This window comes from Pipistrellus hanaki (genome assembly GCF_964339955.1).
Source record: "Pipistrellus hanaki genome assembly, chromosome: 1".
NCBI classification, from domain to species: Eukaryota; Metazoa; Chordata; class Mammalia; order Chiroptera; family Vespertilionidae; genus Pipistrellus; species Pipistrellus hanaki.
Window position 1 is genome coordinate 190611368 of NC_140503.1, and position 17156 is coordinate 190628523.

General features: G+C 37.9%; 1 protein-coding gene across 1 annotated transcript in view; it reads right to left on the reverse strand.

Moving 5' to 3' along the window:
- Window positions 1-17156, reverse strand: part of DTHD1 (death domain containing 1) — a gene marked incomplete at its 5' end in the record, with an annotated part of 60655 nt that overhangs the window by 18285 nt on the left and 25214 nt on the right. Inside the window, 3 exons of the mRNA XM_084901446.1 lie at window positions 4877-5121; window positions 9349-9638; window positions 11548-11712. Coding sequence (XP_084757572.1) covers window positions 4877-5121; window positions 9349-9638; window positions 11548-11712 — 700 coding nt within the window. The remainder of the gene's footprint in view (window positions 1-4876; window positions 5122-9348; window positions 9639-11547; window positions 11713-17156) is intronic.

Sequence of the window (17156 nt, forward strand, 5' to 3'; positions counted from 1 at the left end):
AATTGGTAGGAGGAGAGGGGAGAGGGGGAAAAATTGGAAGGAGAAGATAAAAAGGAAGGAGGGGGGAAGGAGAAGAGAAAGATGTTCTTCTGATTATATTGGTGGGTAACACACTTTCTAAAAAACAGTGAGGGTCTTATTTCTGAACAACCCAATTTTGCTCATTTTCACATGTCACATCTACAACATAAAGTCAATTTTCAGTGACTTAGTCAAAATTGGGTCTTTCTGATGACTTAGAGAAAGGTTAGACTCCTGGCCTGGAGGATATCAAGGGAGAGCAAGGAGGGCCAAACTGAAACACAGAAAAGGGTGATAAGGTTTTTAAAAACTTTCATAGGTTAAAAAAATATTGACATGCTCTCTCTTAAGACTCTTGTGACTCCCATCTACTGTTGGTAGAGGGTGGAGCATGAAGCAACATAGAATATGTTATTGGAATTAAGTCTAGTGTAGAAAGCATGAAACTAAGTTACAAAAAACTTTAAAATCACCATTTACTAGTAGTCCACTATTCCCCCTCCATACATGCACCAGTGGGGTCCCTCGGCCTGGCCTGTGGGGGTCAAAACCGATTTCTGGGTCCAGGATGCAGGTGAAACAAATTTGGGGGTGACAGTGCCCCAGCAGCAACCTAACCCATGGTCGATTCTGCAAGGAATTGGCTCCCTCCTCTACTGGCTAGAGCATCTGCCCCCTGTGGTCATTGCATATCATAGCTACCGGGCAAATGGTCCAACGGGTGAACAGGAGAATGGTCAGAAGATCCCTTAGGCTTTTATAGAGAGAGATATGGTTTTTCTAATCTGCTTTCTTCATTTTATTCTTGAACCTTAAGATAATTTTATAAATTAGTACAACTAAATACGTTAAGTAGAATTGAAGTGCCTATGAATATAAAAATTTCAATAGCTTAGAATCTCCTCATTTATTTAGTCAAGATTGTTCTTTGATATTTCATGTAGTTACAAAAAAAAATTATACAGAAGAAAAATCACGCCCAGCAGGGCATGCCCACCACTGCCTCACCACTTGGCTGCCAACCATGCCAAGTGGTGAGGCAGTGGTGGTTCTGATAAAATGAATGTTGCACCAGCTTCTGCAAGCTTCCTCCCTTTGACAGAGAGAGTTCTTGAATGAGGTGAGAAAGTAAGGGTTGAGGCAGTATCATTATTTACTAGAAATCACATGTCATGAGTTCAGTTTAAAAAAAAAGGAAGTTCAGGCCAAGCAAAACTCGGTCAGCAGAAGGCTTTCGGAAATGTGTAGGTGACGTCTGTCTGCAGCCTCCCACAGGCTTCGGCAGAAACAGCCCCCAGGCCTGGAGCCCTGTTTTCTGTCAAAGCTAAGCCTCCTGGTCAGGGAGAGTAAAGGACAGTCACAACTCAAGCACCAATGACCAGATGGCACAGACAGGCCCCTGTGTGACATTATTTCAGAAACCCACACTCTACTTCCTTCGACCCAAAAGTAATTATGGAGAGTTTTGAAATTTGCTTCTGCCAAAGCACACATAGACACAGTGTGAACTGAAATTACTCAAGTATTTTGTGATGGGAGGAAGTTAGAGAGACAAATCTTTGGGAAGATTTAGAGACAAATCTTTGTTCTTCGTAGCCATACATTTTCACATATATTGATTTGGAGACCATTTTCAGATCTTACTGAAATGTGAACTGTCACCAAGACCCTCTTTATCTCTCATACCTCATCACCGTTCTCTGCCCATCATATGTGCATTTGCCCTGATGGTCTTCTACCCTTGACCAGAAGCTCACACCTCGTGCCACCTTGGTACTTGCTGCTCTCCTCACTGCTGTGCTCTCCTGGCCACACAGGCTGGTGTGCTTCTTTCACTGTTGCTTCTCAGCACAGAAGACCCCTCCACAATGAAGTCTTCAGTGGGCCCCATTTGAAATAATCACTGCAATTCTGTCAACACCTGATGCTAATTTATTTTCCTACTTGACACGCCCCACGTTTGTTCCCCTTCCCACTTGGGTATTAAAATGCAAGTTCTTTCTATGAATTCATTCAACAAGCATGTTTTGAACACTTAGCATATGCCAGGCACTATTCCAGGTTTTTGTGATTTATAGAGAACAAAACACATACAGGGGCCTGCCCTTAAGAAAGACTATGAAACAAAGGGAAAAGGAAGAGTCAGGGGAATTGATAGGGGTAGCATCAGAGCCACATAGTGATCTTAGGAAGTAATGTGCTAAATTGAGTTATTGGGAGACGCCCTGATGTGTAATTCCTCTGTTCTCAGCTCTTTGTGCTCATCCAAATCAATGCCTTAGCCTGTGGGATAAGCATTTGTACAGTCAGACTTTAAACCACTGATCTAAGGCAGTTCAAGATCCTTTAAGACCCCGGGGTGGGGAATGTTCCTATAAGGCCCACAAGATCATTTAGTCTGGCCCTGCCACGGCATGAGGCATGAGATAGTTAAATGTTTGACCAAATAGATCAGGCTATTTTTTAAGTTGATAATTTTGTATGGCCTGTGGATGATGTTCTAAATACCCAAATGGCTCTTGGCAGAAAAAAAGGAACCCCACCCTTGCAAGTCAAGTTCCTAAACTTTTAGGAGTAGGCAAGGACTTTCACCCATGAAGTTTTCTCAAGGAGCAAAAGCAAATAGAAAATAAATGGACACAAATAAATCTATTGATTTCAATTAGGGGTGTTAAAAAGGCAATGGGTTACAGTGATTTTAGATAAGGAGATGGGGACATCAGGATAAGAAAAGAGATATCTGAGCTGAGACCTAAGTGCTAACCAGCAATGTGACTGAGAGAGGACAGCCCCAAACAGAGAAGTGGCAAGTGGGAAGGCCCCGGGTGGAAATGAAAGTGAACAGAGGGAAACTGGGAGTGAGCGAACACTTAAAAAGCCATACTGTTCTTAACAGACACTTTTCAGTATCAGTAGCTTATTAGACTCTACCACCCTACACATACTTCCCAGGAACCACAGGACCTCCTGAAAACTAGTAAGTAAAGTGTTAATGTCTCCACGGATGCTGCACTTCTGCTTCAAGTGGCTATTTTCATTTTAAATGAGCAGAACCCATGTCATATCATTTGTTAGGGAATTTTAATATCACCTCCACACTAAACATAGCATACATGGTATTGTCATACAACTTCAAGGGTGAACCTGGCCATCCTAAAATCCATCTCTAAGAATCCTAGCTTTATCTGCCAAAGAGGCATCAGCACACAGTTTTCTGGGTTAGCATCCCAGCTCTGACACTTACCTAGCTATGGGACCTTGGGCAAGTTACCTAACATTTCAATGCCTCAGTTTCTTATCAAATGAGAACAGGGATAATGGCTCCTAGGATATTTTGTGAGAATTTAATTATATTGTGTTTTAAAGCTCTTGGAAGACTTTTAACTCATTAATAATATTATGATTGTTATTATATGGCTTATGAATTCCTGCTAAACCATGCCTACCATCCCCACTCAAATTCATTCCACTTCCTTATCCCAGCATACTTTGTTCTTCATTTCCGAAGGCTAAAAAGTCTACGAACTTACATGGTTCAGATAAAATGCCACAACCACCATGAAACTTCTGATTTCAGCTTCCAGGAATGCTATTTCCCGCTTCTGGGCAACTGTACTACTGTCATTTATACCATTAGCTTAATCTGTTACTCCCTTCCAAGGTGATTTGTACACTTGTTTTGCATACTCCGCTAGATTGTAAATCACTTACAGCAATGCTGACCCTAGAAATATAGCTCGAGACACATAAATAATTTTATTTATTTTATTTTAGTCACATACATTTTTTAAAAAAACAGATGAGAGTAATTTTAATAATATATTTTACTTAATCTCATACCCAAAATATTATAGTATTATGCAATTACCATAAACAAATTATTAGTGAAATATTTGACATTTCTTTGTACTGAGTCTTTGAAATCCAGTATGGATTTCACACATACAGCACATCTCAATGTGGACAAGCCATATTTCAAGTGCTCCATAGGAATGTGTGCATAGTGACTACCGCTCAAGACAAGGCAGCTTTAAGGCATGAAGTACCCTCCATAGCTCTGTATTTGTCATCCTGTCTAGCATGGCACGTTCCCTATTTCCAAAGTTCCATGAATATTTGTCAACGTAATTAGTTATTTTACTGATTTATTTAAAATCATTATAAAATCTAACCCAATGGAAAATATATTCCTGCTAGTCATAACACAAAAAATAAAAAAAACATAAAAAAATAATGTTGACATCTTTAAAGAATAAGTTTGTTCTTCCTCTAGATAAAGCAACTTTTTTCAGTTATTTTCTCATTAATAATATTGTTTAGAAGTACTAAGTCATGGATCACTAAAATAAATAATATGTGTGGTAATAAAATTTTTTGTTGTTTGATATATTTGGAGAAACAACTCAATCTTAATTTCCTGATAAGAGTAAGAATCCTATATAATAAAAGGCAGGATTGGTAAATCTTGGTGAAAATATTTTTATGTCATAGGGGTCATGCTCACCACATGATTTTTCCTCAAAGGGTTGTGCTCCAAAATATACCAAATGTTTTCATAATGATCTCCCAGTCATTCAAATGCAGTTATAGAAAATGAATGACATTATATCCATAGTCATTAACTACATATTGTCCGAATCAACCCAACTTGAATTTTCCCTGTTAGAAAGATTATATGAAAGTAGAAATGCTGATATGTATTCTAAACTAAAATTGTTGCTACCCACTTCTTCTTTATCAACTTTATTATTACCTTTCCTTTTAACTTCAAGTATCTGTGTGCAGAAGTTTTGATTGTGGTAGATATTACCAAGAATTAATAAAATATGGTAATTAGGGAAGTAAAAGAACTCACCTTTGGTAGTCTCAATGGTAATTTGCACACTGGCATCTGATAATGGTTTTCATTAAGTATAAGAGATTGGTCCAAGTTGTGGGCTGTCTTTTGTTTAGGTAGTTTGTAAACTACAACAGTGCCCTTATAATGTGAGCAGCTGTAGTTGCCAAATTCATCCACCTCTTTGATTTGGAGATCCAGCCTGGGTTTTCTTTGTAAGTGAAAAATAAGCTTGTAGTCTTTCCCATAATCCTTCCCATTGCCTATATAGAAGTAAAATGCACTCATTATTAATAAGATATACCACTTTGTCTTCATTTTTAAAAAATATATATTTTATTGATTTTCCACAGGGATGAATAGAGAGCTAGAAACATGGATGAGAGAGAAACATCGACCAGCTGCCTCCTGCACACCCCCTACCTGGGATGTGCCTGCAACCAATGTACATGCCCTTGACCGGAATCGAACCTGGGACCTCTCAGTCCTCAGACCGATGCTCTATCCACTGAACCAAACCGGTTTCAGTTTCATTTTTAAAAATCCAAATAATAGTATAATTCTTTAATGCACTTAAAGCATTTTTGGTGTCATTTCCTCTTGTTAAAGTATATCCTGATAAAGCAGCAACAATAGGCTGTGTAGATTACTCAAAAGATTTTTTATCTGTAATTGGATCAAGGACTCTCCACCTGCTTTTAGGTCTAATAATCTTTCATTTTATATTCCATTTTGCTATACCAAGAAACTATTGGAAATATTCAGCTCACTCTGTGTTTAAAAAGTTATTTTCACCTTTCAAGGATTGTTATTTTTTTCTTTCCCCTTTCTATATCATAATGCACACTATCATGACCTCATAGTGACACTCCAGATCTGCCCTCTCCTATATGGGTGCCACTTAACAAGATGTGGAATTTTAAATTAAAGTTGCAATTAATTAAAATTAAAATGCTATTCCTTAATCACTCTAACCACATTTCAAATGTTCACTAGCCAAAATTGTCCAGTAGCTACCTTACTGGGCAGTGAAGAGATAAAATATTTCTATCATTGCGGAAATAGGCAGGAAAATAGAAACTTTTACATGAAATAGTTACTAGAGTCACATTACTGGAATTTCTACTAAAACCTGGTGAATTCCCCCAAACAATGGTATGTCAAGGTCTTCATATTGCACACTGAAAATAATGAAGCTTTAGTAAATATAACAATTCGCCCATGGGGGTTTTTATCATGACAACCAGGATATTTTGCTTCATCACAGCAACAATAAAGCAGAAACTACCACATTCCTTAAGGCATGTCTGCATGACCCTTAGCCAGGTGTAATGCAGCAGTTATAATATGTTTCTGACGTAGAGATATCCTAGTCCAGCCCCTACTACTTTCTTACACTGTCATATTTATCCAGTTCTTTCACATTCCTGAGCTTCTTCGAACTTTACTTAACATTCTTATCTTTAAAAAGGGAGAAATGAAACTTACCTCCTAGGTTTGTTTGGGAATAAAGTGAGGTAATATGGACAAAAAATATTTGGCACAGGGCCTTGCATATAATGTGCTCAATAAATGATAGCAAATGATAGGCAGAATTTTTCTATTGTTTTGGATTTGTATGACAAAAGTAATTTACTTAAATTTGGTCTGTCCATTTACCAGCACATTTTGGATTTTGTAAGTACTGGGGGCTTCCATGTCATTAAATAACAAGCTTGCATGCTGAATTGACAGCTCTGACCCAGACAGTGCTCACTCTAGCTTGTGTGCAGAAGAATGCCAATGGTTAATATAAAGACCACATTTTTCTCTTAGAAGTGAAATAAAATCCACTCAAAGAAGTCATCTATATTTTATATAATGAATATAGAGATTTTGACATTTCTCAGAGAGCAGTCATCTTAAATGTATTAACGTTTTAAACACTTAATCGCACAATGCTATTGTGTTAAGTCTTTTCAAACGTTTTTGTCTTCATTCTTCCAACAAATACTCAATAAACTCCTTCTAACTGCCAGGCACCATCCTAGGTGCTGGGAATTAAATGGTGCTTGATAGCAAGACAAACCTTCATGAGACTGTAGTCAGAGAAATGGTCATTGACCAACAATTAAATGAATAAACAGAAGATTGCATCTATGGCAAGGTCCATAAGAAAATAAGCACACAGACTCTGAAGAAGTAAAATAAGGACTGGCATAATCAGGAAGGAAGGCGTCTCTGAACATGACATCAAAGTGAGATATGAAGACACAGCTGAGATAGTTGCAGGTAGGGTTGGGGATGGGTAGGAGGAGAACCCTAGGCAGCCAGCCTCTGACTTCATGAGATTCACAGAAAGGACCCAAGGATGCAAGGATGACTATCAATTCTTTATTCCTAGCTTCTCTTAATTAGAGAAGAAAACAACAGTGAGACTCCAGAGCTGAACACGGGTTCCTAGAAAAGACAAAGCAGAAATGATTCTGGCATCCTGCCTGACTCATTTTCTTTGAGTGAAGATGAGCTCTTGTCGGTTCCTCATTCGGGAGAATTGTACACACCCTGGCTGTCTTCAGGAACTCTTGTTTTAGCATATGTCCCTGGCTTACAAGGAAAAGTACACTCAGTGTCACTGCCCATAAGAAGCACAGTAGCTCACTCCTCTTTAGGGCAGTAGGTAAACACAGCTGCTGTCCCAAGTATTACAGGAAAATCATTTGCATCATTCATATGGGTGGGGCACTTCCAGTTTTTGACTATCTATTCTTAGAGAGATTGTCCCATGGTGGACACCATGGTTTCTGCTCCTGCAGCCAAGTAGGAAGAGGGGGTTCTTCCACCCTTCCTTCCTCCCACTCTTCTCCCTCCCTTTTCCCTCTTCTGACATCATTGACACTCACTAAGTCCTGGCAGCTGACTCAGATGGCTGAGACTCTGCATGTGACAGTGGAAGAGACACTTCAAATTGGGCCACTTTGGGTCTCATTTACATCAGAGGCACCAGAAAAATAGCAGCCTCAGCTTCAAGCTGCATCATTTTTTATATAACAAAGAGCCCATGGGGCTTGCAGTAATTTCCAGAATGAGAGAGAAAAATGGGCAGCATTAAAAATCAATGGGATCTATATTAATTTATAAGTCAACAGAGAATATTACGCCAAGTCATGTCTATTATAAGACTGCTGGCCCAGAAGCCTATCCTGAGTTCTCTCTCACACCTCATTTTTTAAAAATATTTTTTGTTGAGTTCAGAGAGGAAGGGAGAGATAGAAACATCAGTGATGAGAATAATTGATCAGTTGTCTCCTTCACGCCTCCTACTGGGGATTGAGACCACAACATGGCCATGTGTCCTGGACCAGAATCGAACCTGGGACCATTCAGTCCACAGGCTGACATTCTATCCATTGAGCCAAACCAGCTAGATCTCACAACTCATCTTTATATGCATACCTGTTAGATACTATTCCACCTCAAAGAAAGGAGTGAGAGAAGGGAAGGGATTGAATTAATAAAAAAATTTCTGTGATGCTAGCTCCCCTGGAATAATTTTCTCTTTTCTTACTCAGTTGTTTTCTCTTTGTTCTCCTTTTTCTTCCTTTTCTCATTCTCTTCATTTCCTTTTCTCTATTCTTTCTCATTGATTCCCTCACTTCTGCACCTCTTCTGCCCCCTCTCAGATTCACATACCCTGTTTGTTTATTCTCAGCATCATCACATTTATTGAAAGCCTTTGATGAACTAGGACACAGCATAAGCATATGAATGAAACATAAGTAAACAATTAAATAAATAAAATAATTCCAATTTGTGGTAAGATTTATAGTGGAAACAAAAAGCACTAGATAAATATGAGGATCAGTGGGAAGCAGGGGTGTGTCACCAGATCAGAGGTTCCAGCCCAGTTTTGTGCCATGGACCCTTTTGGACTTTGGTGAAACCTTCTCAGAGCAGTCGTTTGTTTTATTTTATGTAAAATCAAGTAAGTGGAATTATAAACAAGACAATTTTGCTGGAATATAGTTCTATCCACACATCTCTTAGGAGTCTGCTGAGCCCAGGTTAGATTGTGTAAGACAACAAGAGTTTGGCTATTATTTTAAGTAGAATAGGAGGTAAACATAAGGTTTTAATCAGGAGAGTAATAAAGTATTATTTATAAGAGATCACAATATGGAAATGGATTTCCTGTGATTCATAGTGGAGAAAGAGGAGTATTGAGGAGGCAACTGCTTTGGTGTAGGAAAGGGATTATCTTAGCTTGGACTCAGAGAGTAATCATAGAGAAGACAATTTCTAAAAATGTCCCTTAGAGTCTGCCCATAAAGGAAATGCCTCCCCTAAAAAGCAAAGGAAGACACTGGAAAGAAAGAAGTAAATGAGTTTCTCTCCCTGCTCTTCAGAAGCCCATAGTCCTCAGAAGTTTTCATAGGAATGCAAGTGGAGCAAACTCCTGAAGTTTGTGGCTGAAGCCCATAGAATATGCAAAAAGATGTCTTTATACTTACTTGAAGCAAATATGTTTCCAGTAAACCTTAAAAGTAGCTGGTCTCCTTCTTTCACCTGGAAATGGCGAGATGGCTCTGGAGGACCACTGCTGGCTTCCAAGCGCAAGGTCCTAAGCTCCTGGTTTAAATCTTTGGAAGGCACCACGGAAATAACCACTCGGTGTGGACTGTCTTTCTGGTGATACAGTACAATGCAGGCACTGGTGCTGAGCATGGCTTCCTCTAAAGATTTCACAAAAGAAACCAAATGGCTGTTGTCCACAATGGAAGACAGGTGGACCACAATAAACCTGCATGGGAGAGAACAGGCATGACCCAAGGGAAACCTGCAGTCTCAAAAATATAGCTGATGACTAAAACACCCAGGAAAGGAGCCATTGTCATCTAAATTTCCTTTAAAATCAAGCATTCTTGTTTTTAATGTTATATATATATATATATATATAGATAGATAGATAGATAGATAGATAGATTTCGGAGAGGAAGGAAGAGGGAGAGAGAGATAGGAACATCAATGATGAGAGAGAATAATTAATCAACTGCCTCCTGCAAACTCCTTACTGGGGATTAACCTGCAACCCAGGCATGTGCCCTTGACCAGAATCGAACCTGGGACCCTTCAGTCCTCGGCTCTATCCACAGAGCTAACCCAGCTAGAGCAAAATCAAGCATTCTGATGACCAACTGGTTAGATTCATCAATGACTTTAATGAAACTTTGAGCAGTCAGGAAATCAGCTCAAGTCAAATCAAATTCTAAAACAAATGTTCTTAAACAAAGAAATTTTGTAGTCTCAGCTCAGCTCTAAATATGGCAGCATATTTTAAATTATATTTTAATTAACATTACTAACAAGTATTGTTTAAAAATATAAAAAAGAATGATTAACAAAATCCATTTACTAGCAATAAGATTCCAAACATGTATATCATTAACTAGGGGTTGAAATAGTCTTCTCTGTCATGTGTTATATGGATTATTATGATGGATTGAATTATTATGGTTTTAATTGTGTCCCCTCCACCCAAGTCCATATGTTGAAGTCCTAAAACCCAGTACCTCAGAATGCGGCCTTATTTGGAGATAGGGTATTTACAGAGGTGAAGTTAATGTGAGGTCATTAAGGTGGGCCCCAATCTGATATGACTGGTACCATAAAAAGAGGAACTTTGGGCACAAAGATATGCATACAGAATAAATGCCTGGTGGATATAACAATAGAAATCTACATTCCAAAAAGAGAACCTTGGAATGGGTCCTTCTTTCACAGTCCTCAAAAGGAATGACCCTTGCTAATACCTTGACTTTGGACTTCTAGTATCCAGAATAAGGCAATGCATTTCTGTTGTTTATTTCAGTTTTTGCTACTTTATTCTGGGAGTCTAGGAAATTTATACAGACCCCTTCCTTTGACTGGATCATCCCTATCCAACGCTTCTCCAGAGAACTGCCCAGCAGGAACCCTCAATCTAAGGTAGCCCCACTCCCAGAGACAGGACTGACTGATGCAGGAGTGTAAAGCCAGACACCTTGGCATTCACACTGCAAAGCCTCGTTGCTTCTTTCATGCTTTTTCAGAATTCACCTGAGGGCCCTTTTTCGATAAATCATTTGCATTTACATCTTAGACTTTTTTTTTTCTTTTTAGGGAACCTGACCCAAGACAATTATAGATGCAAGATGTTCCATTATGAAATAAACACTATCTTTGGACATATGACTGCCCTCTCTTTATGAATGTCTACTTCTCATCAACCTTAAAGTGGTCTAAACTCTTCTTATAATGAGCTGTCGAGAAAGCATGTAAATGAGAAAGTAAAATGAGGACACTGAAATAACAAATTTAGTTTGTATATGCATAGTTATGAGATGAGCATACTATGAACAGTTAATTACTATCGTCATGGAATTTCAGAAATGAAGGTGCTATTTTAAAACTATTTTGGAGTTAGAAGCAACCTGTAAAAATAAATCTAAGTTATGAGTGGTTTCCAAAAGCAGTTATTAAACTATCATAAATGAAATTACAGATAGCATACCCATGTCAGTTCTGGTTTGCATTTTTAGCACACCCAAAAAGACTATTCATATTCCTATCTGAAGGATAACAACTTAATCCTATGATCCCATTTCTGTAAAACCAATAATAAAACATTGGGATAGAACACCATCAGCTTTTATTGTTTACTATTGTATTACCTCTCTAAGTGTTCACACAATTCAAATGATATCAAGCCACTCTGCACGGTTCTCACTGCAACACCATCAAGCCCAAACCAACCACTGTCTCGGCTTCTGAATCCCAGTAATTTCAAAGATTCACAGGCATTGTTCCCGGGTTTTCCTATAGAAGCACTTTTTGTCCTATGTAATGATAGCAGAAGAGAAATTGGTAAAATCTGTACAGCATAAATTAGTTAATGCATTTATGTTTTTCATTAAGTGAATAATTTAATAACAATTCATTAAGTATATACATATTATGTGCCATTAATTATGCTGTGCACCAGGAATACAAAGATAAGAAACATATCACCCTTGCTCTACAGAACCTCATAGTATTATAATATTATCCCCTTACAGGACAAGGTAATCCGTGTTGTCATTAAGGTAATCAGTGCATGGTGGTTTAGCAGCAGAAGGAAGGTGCTTAGGGAAGCTCACAAAGTGAAAATACTGACATTTCTGATATTCGACATAAGTTTTGGAGAATAAGCATTTTACTACTGGCAAAAGGGTTAAGAGAACAGCCCCCAAAACATTAATAAACTCTCTGATGTAAACGTGGATGCTTTAGGATGGTAGAGTAGTAGTATAGCATGAAGGGTAAGACCACGGACTCCGAACAAGTCTGCCTACTTTCAGTAACTGCATGACCATTGGCAAGTTTTTTTTTTGTGTTTTTTTTTTAAATCTCTCTATCTTAGTTTTCTTACCCTATCTAATGAAAGAGTGATATGCAAATTGACCATCACTCCAACACACAAGATGGCTGCCCCCATGTGATCAAAGATGGCTTTCCCTATGTGGGCACAAGATGGCCACCACAAGATAGCCAGCAGGAGAGGGCAGTTGGGAGGGACCAGGCCTGCAAGGGAGGACAGTTGGGGGCGATTAAGCCTGCAGGGGAGGGCAGTTAGAGGTGACCAGGCTGGCAGGGGAGCAGTTAGGCATCAATCAGGCTAGCAGGGGAGTGGTTAGGGGGTGATCAGGTTGGCAGGCAGAAGCTGTTAGGGGAAACCAGGAAGACAGACAGGCAAGCAGTTGGGAACCAGCATTCCTGGATTGTGGTAGGATCAGGCCTGAACAGGCAGTCATACATCCCTTTAAGGGGTCCCAGATTGGAGAGGGTGCAGGCTGGGCTGAGGGACATGTACCCCCATGCACAAATTTTTGTGCACCAAGCCTCTAGTCTATAATATGAGACCAGTCATAGTATCTTCATTATAGGATTCAATAAATTAATATTTAAAGTACTTATAATTGCAGTAACCATAAGTGATATTAAATTTGCATCCTAATTCCTACCATAGTCATAGCCAATTATCTTTCTGTATAATTCTTCTTGCTTACCTGGCCCCACCCAAAGCCCTGAAAGAAGCAGTGATATGTACCATGTGATTCCTTCTCCCCAGTCAGAACTTATTTGACTAATAGTGTACCAGTTTTTAGCACCCAGTGAATTTGATTCTTTTTCTTTGGAATTTAACTAAGAGGCCCAGAGATTGTAACTTGTCATTGTTCTTTGGTTGTCATGCCCTGGGCTATTAAAATGATTGAACAGAGAGATCATTATGAAAGAAAATGGAAGGGCAGATGCTAAGGAATAAAAGAAGAAAAATTAATATTTTAAAAAATCAGCATAGTCCTAGAGATAGAGAAAGCAGAGATTACCTATTGTAGCCTTACAGTAGATTCCTCTTTTTTTGAATTCACTTAAATGGATACCTGTTCTTCACAACCAAAGGAAAAAAAAACCCTTGGTACTGAACATCTTGCAAGAAAAATAAAATCCCCAATCTAATGATGCTGCAACTTTAAGGGAAAGAACCATTTTAGGTAGGTACTAAAAATGAAAACCCAAGTGTGACTCACACATCTTTATTTTTTAACTAGAGACCCAGTGCATGAAATTCAGGCACAAGAGGGGATGTCCCTCAGCCCAGCCTGTACCCTCTCTAATCTGGGACTCCTCAGGGGATGTGCAACTGCCAGTTTAGGCTCAATCCCTGTGGCAGTCAGACAAACCTCTCACAATCCAGGACTGCTGGCTCCTAACCACTCCCCTGCCTGCCAGCCTGATTCCCCTAACTGCTCTCCCCTGCCATCCTATTTACCCCTAACTGCCTCTGCCTTGGCCCCGCCATAGTTTTGTCCAGAAGGACATCCAGTCTAGTTAGCATATTATTCTTTTATTAGTATAAATAGAATTAGTTATGGATTTAAAACTATATTAGTGTCACAGATTGAACTATTTATGACCTATATATTAGCAACTGAACTAGATTTAAAACTCTACTGTGAAAACTTTAGATCCAGCAGGAGTCAACCAGATTAAAATCAGGAGGATGGGGAAAAAATGACATTTAGTTTTTGGTTTTTGATTTATAACTCTTTTATTTTTTTTCATGTTAATAATTTACTAGCATAGGAAAATACACTCATACTGAATCCAAAACTTTGGTCATTTACTAGAAACTGACTTAATTACATGTTATATTGGGGTTTTTGGTTTGGTTTGGTTTTCTAATGGCAACTCTTTCCTTTTTCTACCAATAGACTAAATTTTCTGTGAGGACATATAAGGTCTCAATTGTAGTGGGGTTGACTATGCTCCAAGGTCTAGGTGTGTATATAACCTGAGCCAAATAGTGAATTAGATATTTATTAATGCTGTTGTGAAAAAAACAAAAACAAAACAAAACAAAAAAAAAAAACTCCACAAAACCACAATTTTCCCATTCTGAGTACATGGTAGAGTTGTTCTTCCTTGTCCCCAAGGCTAGTGACTGTTCTGTCTGGTTAATGAATGGTAAATAAAGGAAGTATATGTCACTGTGAGGTGAAGCATATAATTGCTAATGTGGGTCCAGCCAAACTCTTCCTTCTGCCACTATGACAGCAGCAGACAGTGGTTGCCCGTTAGTGTGAGTCCGGGGGTGAGGATGACCAAGAAGCACCCTGCCTCTGATAGCCACATAGCCTGTGAGAGACATAAGCACTGTTGTTATAAGCCATTGGGATATTAGATTTTTGCTTATCCTGCCATAACCTACGCTAACCTGACATATATTAGATCCTCCTGTGGGCCCAGTGGTCTGTTCAGTGATGGGTTTGTGACAGATTTATATTTAGAATAACACTCTGGATCTTTATGTTTAATGCAAGAGGGTGGGTGGTGGGGTAAGAACTTCCTTTTTTCCACTGATCTTGGAATTATGAAAATGTAGCCACATTGCAGTATAAAGGTTGAGAATGACTGAGAATGGAATTGGCCCAGAGAAGACAGAAAAGTGAAACACTGAGTTCATTCTGGTTCAAGAAATACAGAAAGATAAATATAACCCCATATTTTCAATGATATGCATCAAAGAATTCTATTTTTTAAAATCTTTATTTTTTCCTATCCCTTAAAATTAAGAGTCCTTAATGATATAAAAATCAAATTTAGACTTCATCTTTCCAGCTTTCTTGGGTTATAATTGACATATAACATTGTGTAAGTTAAAGGTGTACAATGTGATGATTTGATTCATATATTTATTGTGACATGACTAGCACAATAAAGTTAGTTAACACACTCATCACCCCAAATTTAGACTTAACTATTATAGATATAATTCATATTGAAATGAAATGATTTGGTGGCATTCTTACTCATCCCAGTTGTTCTGAACTCTGCTAATAGTGCTTCCATTTATATATAGGTGTGGCAAATATAGGTTTACGGTTATGAGTATACAAAACATAGAGATTCTTATATTATTATTTATTACTGTATTATTTTCCACATGAACAACTGTAAACTTACTTTTGGTCCGCCCTGTATGCTATTGGCAAATTTTAACAAGTAGTATAGCAGAACAGTGATAGCACTTTACTCAGAGATAAGATAACATTCTGATGTACTAAGAATTCCATGAAATATAATCAACCTGTATTAATTAAATTTTTTTATTTAAAAATAACTGACCTTGTTATTTCTTGAGTTCAAGACTCTTCCTATGTCCTAAATTCCAGGCATTTAGGGTATCATAATCTGCCCATTTGGGGTCAAGTGCTCAATTATAATGAAAAGGGTCATTTAAAAATATGAAAGATCCCATTAAATCCACATTGATACGAAGGACAGTTTTTAGAATTTGTGATATAATTCCTCCAAAGTAAAGTGGCAGGGAAGACAAAGCAACAAATGTTAACTCCAGGCTGCCTAATGCCTCACAATTAAAGGACAGTCCAGAGATTTTTCTCAAAAAAGTTCTGCTCCAAAGTACCTCATTATTTTGTTTCCACAAGTAGATCTAGACATTCCTGGGAACTTTTCCAGGACATTTTTTTTAACATTTTTTACACTTTATTTTTTTTATAACAGTTTTAGGCTCATAGAAAAATTGAGAAGAAGATATAGAGCTTTCTTATATATCTTAGGCCCACACATGCATAGCCTTCTCCATTATCAACATCCCTCACCAGAATGGTGTGTTTGTATCAACTGGTTGACCTACATTGACACATCATAATCATCCAAAGTACATAGTGTTGTCCATTCTGTGGTTCGGAAAAATGTATAATGACATATATCCATCATTATGTATAATAACGAGTATTTTCACCACCCTCAAAACCCTCTATGTTTTTCCTATTCATCCCTCCCCTACCCCAACCTCTAGCAGCTACTATTCTTTTTACTGTCTCCACAGTTTTGCCTTTTCCAAAATATCATATAGCATTTTCAGTTTGGGTTCTTTCGCTTAGCAACATGCTTTTAAGATTCCTCTCTTTCTGTGATTTGATAATTCATTAATTTTGGGCACTGACTAATATTATTATACAGGTATTATTTATCCATTCACCTACTAAATGACACCTTAATTACTTCCAAGTTTGGGCAATTATGAATAAAGCTGCTATAAGATCTTTGTGCAGGTTTTTGTATTCTACTCCCTTGGGTAAATACCAAGGAGTGCTATTGCTGGATTTTGTGGAAAGCTTACGCTTAGTATTGTAATAAACCAACAAACTGTCTTCCAAAGTAGCTGTACCATTCTGCATCCATACAAGCAACAAGTGAGAATTCTTGATGCTCTACATCCTCACCAGCATTTGAGGCTGTTAGTGTTCTGGATTTTGGCCATCCTAATAAATATGTCATGATACCTCAATGTTGTTTAATTTGCTTCTCACTGGTGACATATGATGTAGAGTCTTTCTATATTCTTATTTGCTAACTGTTAACTTCTTTAGTGATCTCTCCACTAAGGTGTTTGGCCCATTTTAAAAATCAGGTTCTTTGGTTTCTTATTGATGAGTTTTAAGAGTTCTTTGTATATTTTGGACAATAGTTCTTTGTCAGATGTGTCTTTTACAAATAATTTCTCCCTGTCTGTAGCTCATCTTCTCATTCTGTTTTCATTGTCTTTCCTAGAGTATAAGTTTTAATTTAATAAAGTCCAACATATCAATTATTTTTTATGGATTATACCTTTGGTGTTATATCTAAAAAGTCATTACCATATCAAGGATCATCTACATTTTTACCTATGATATTATATTATAGGAATTTTATAGTTTTGCATTTTATATTTATC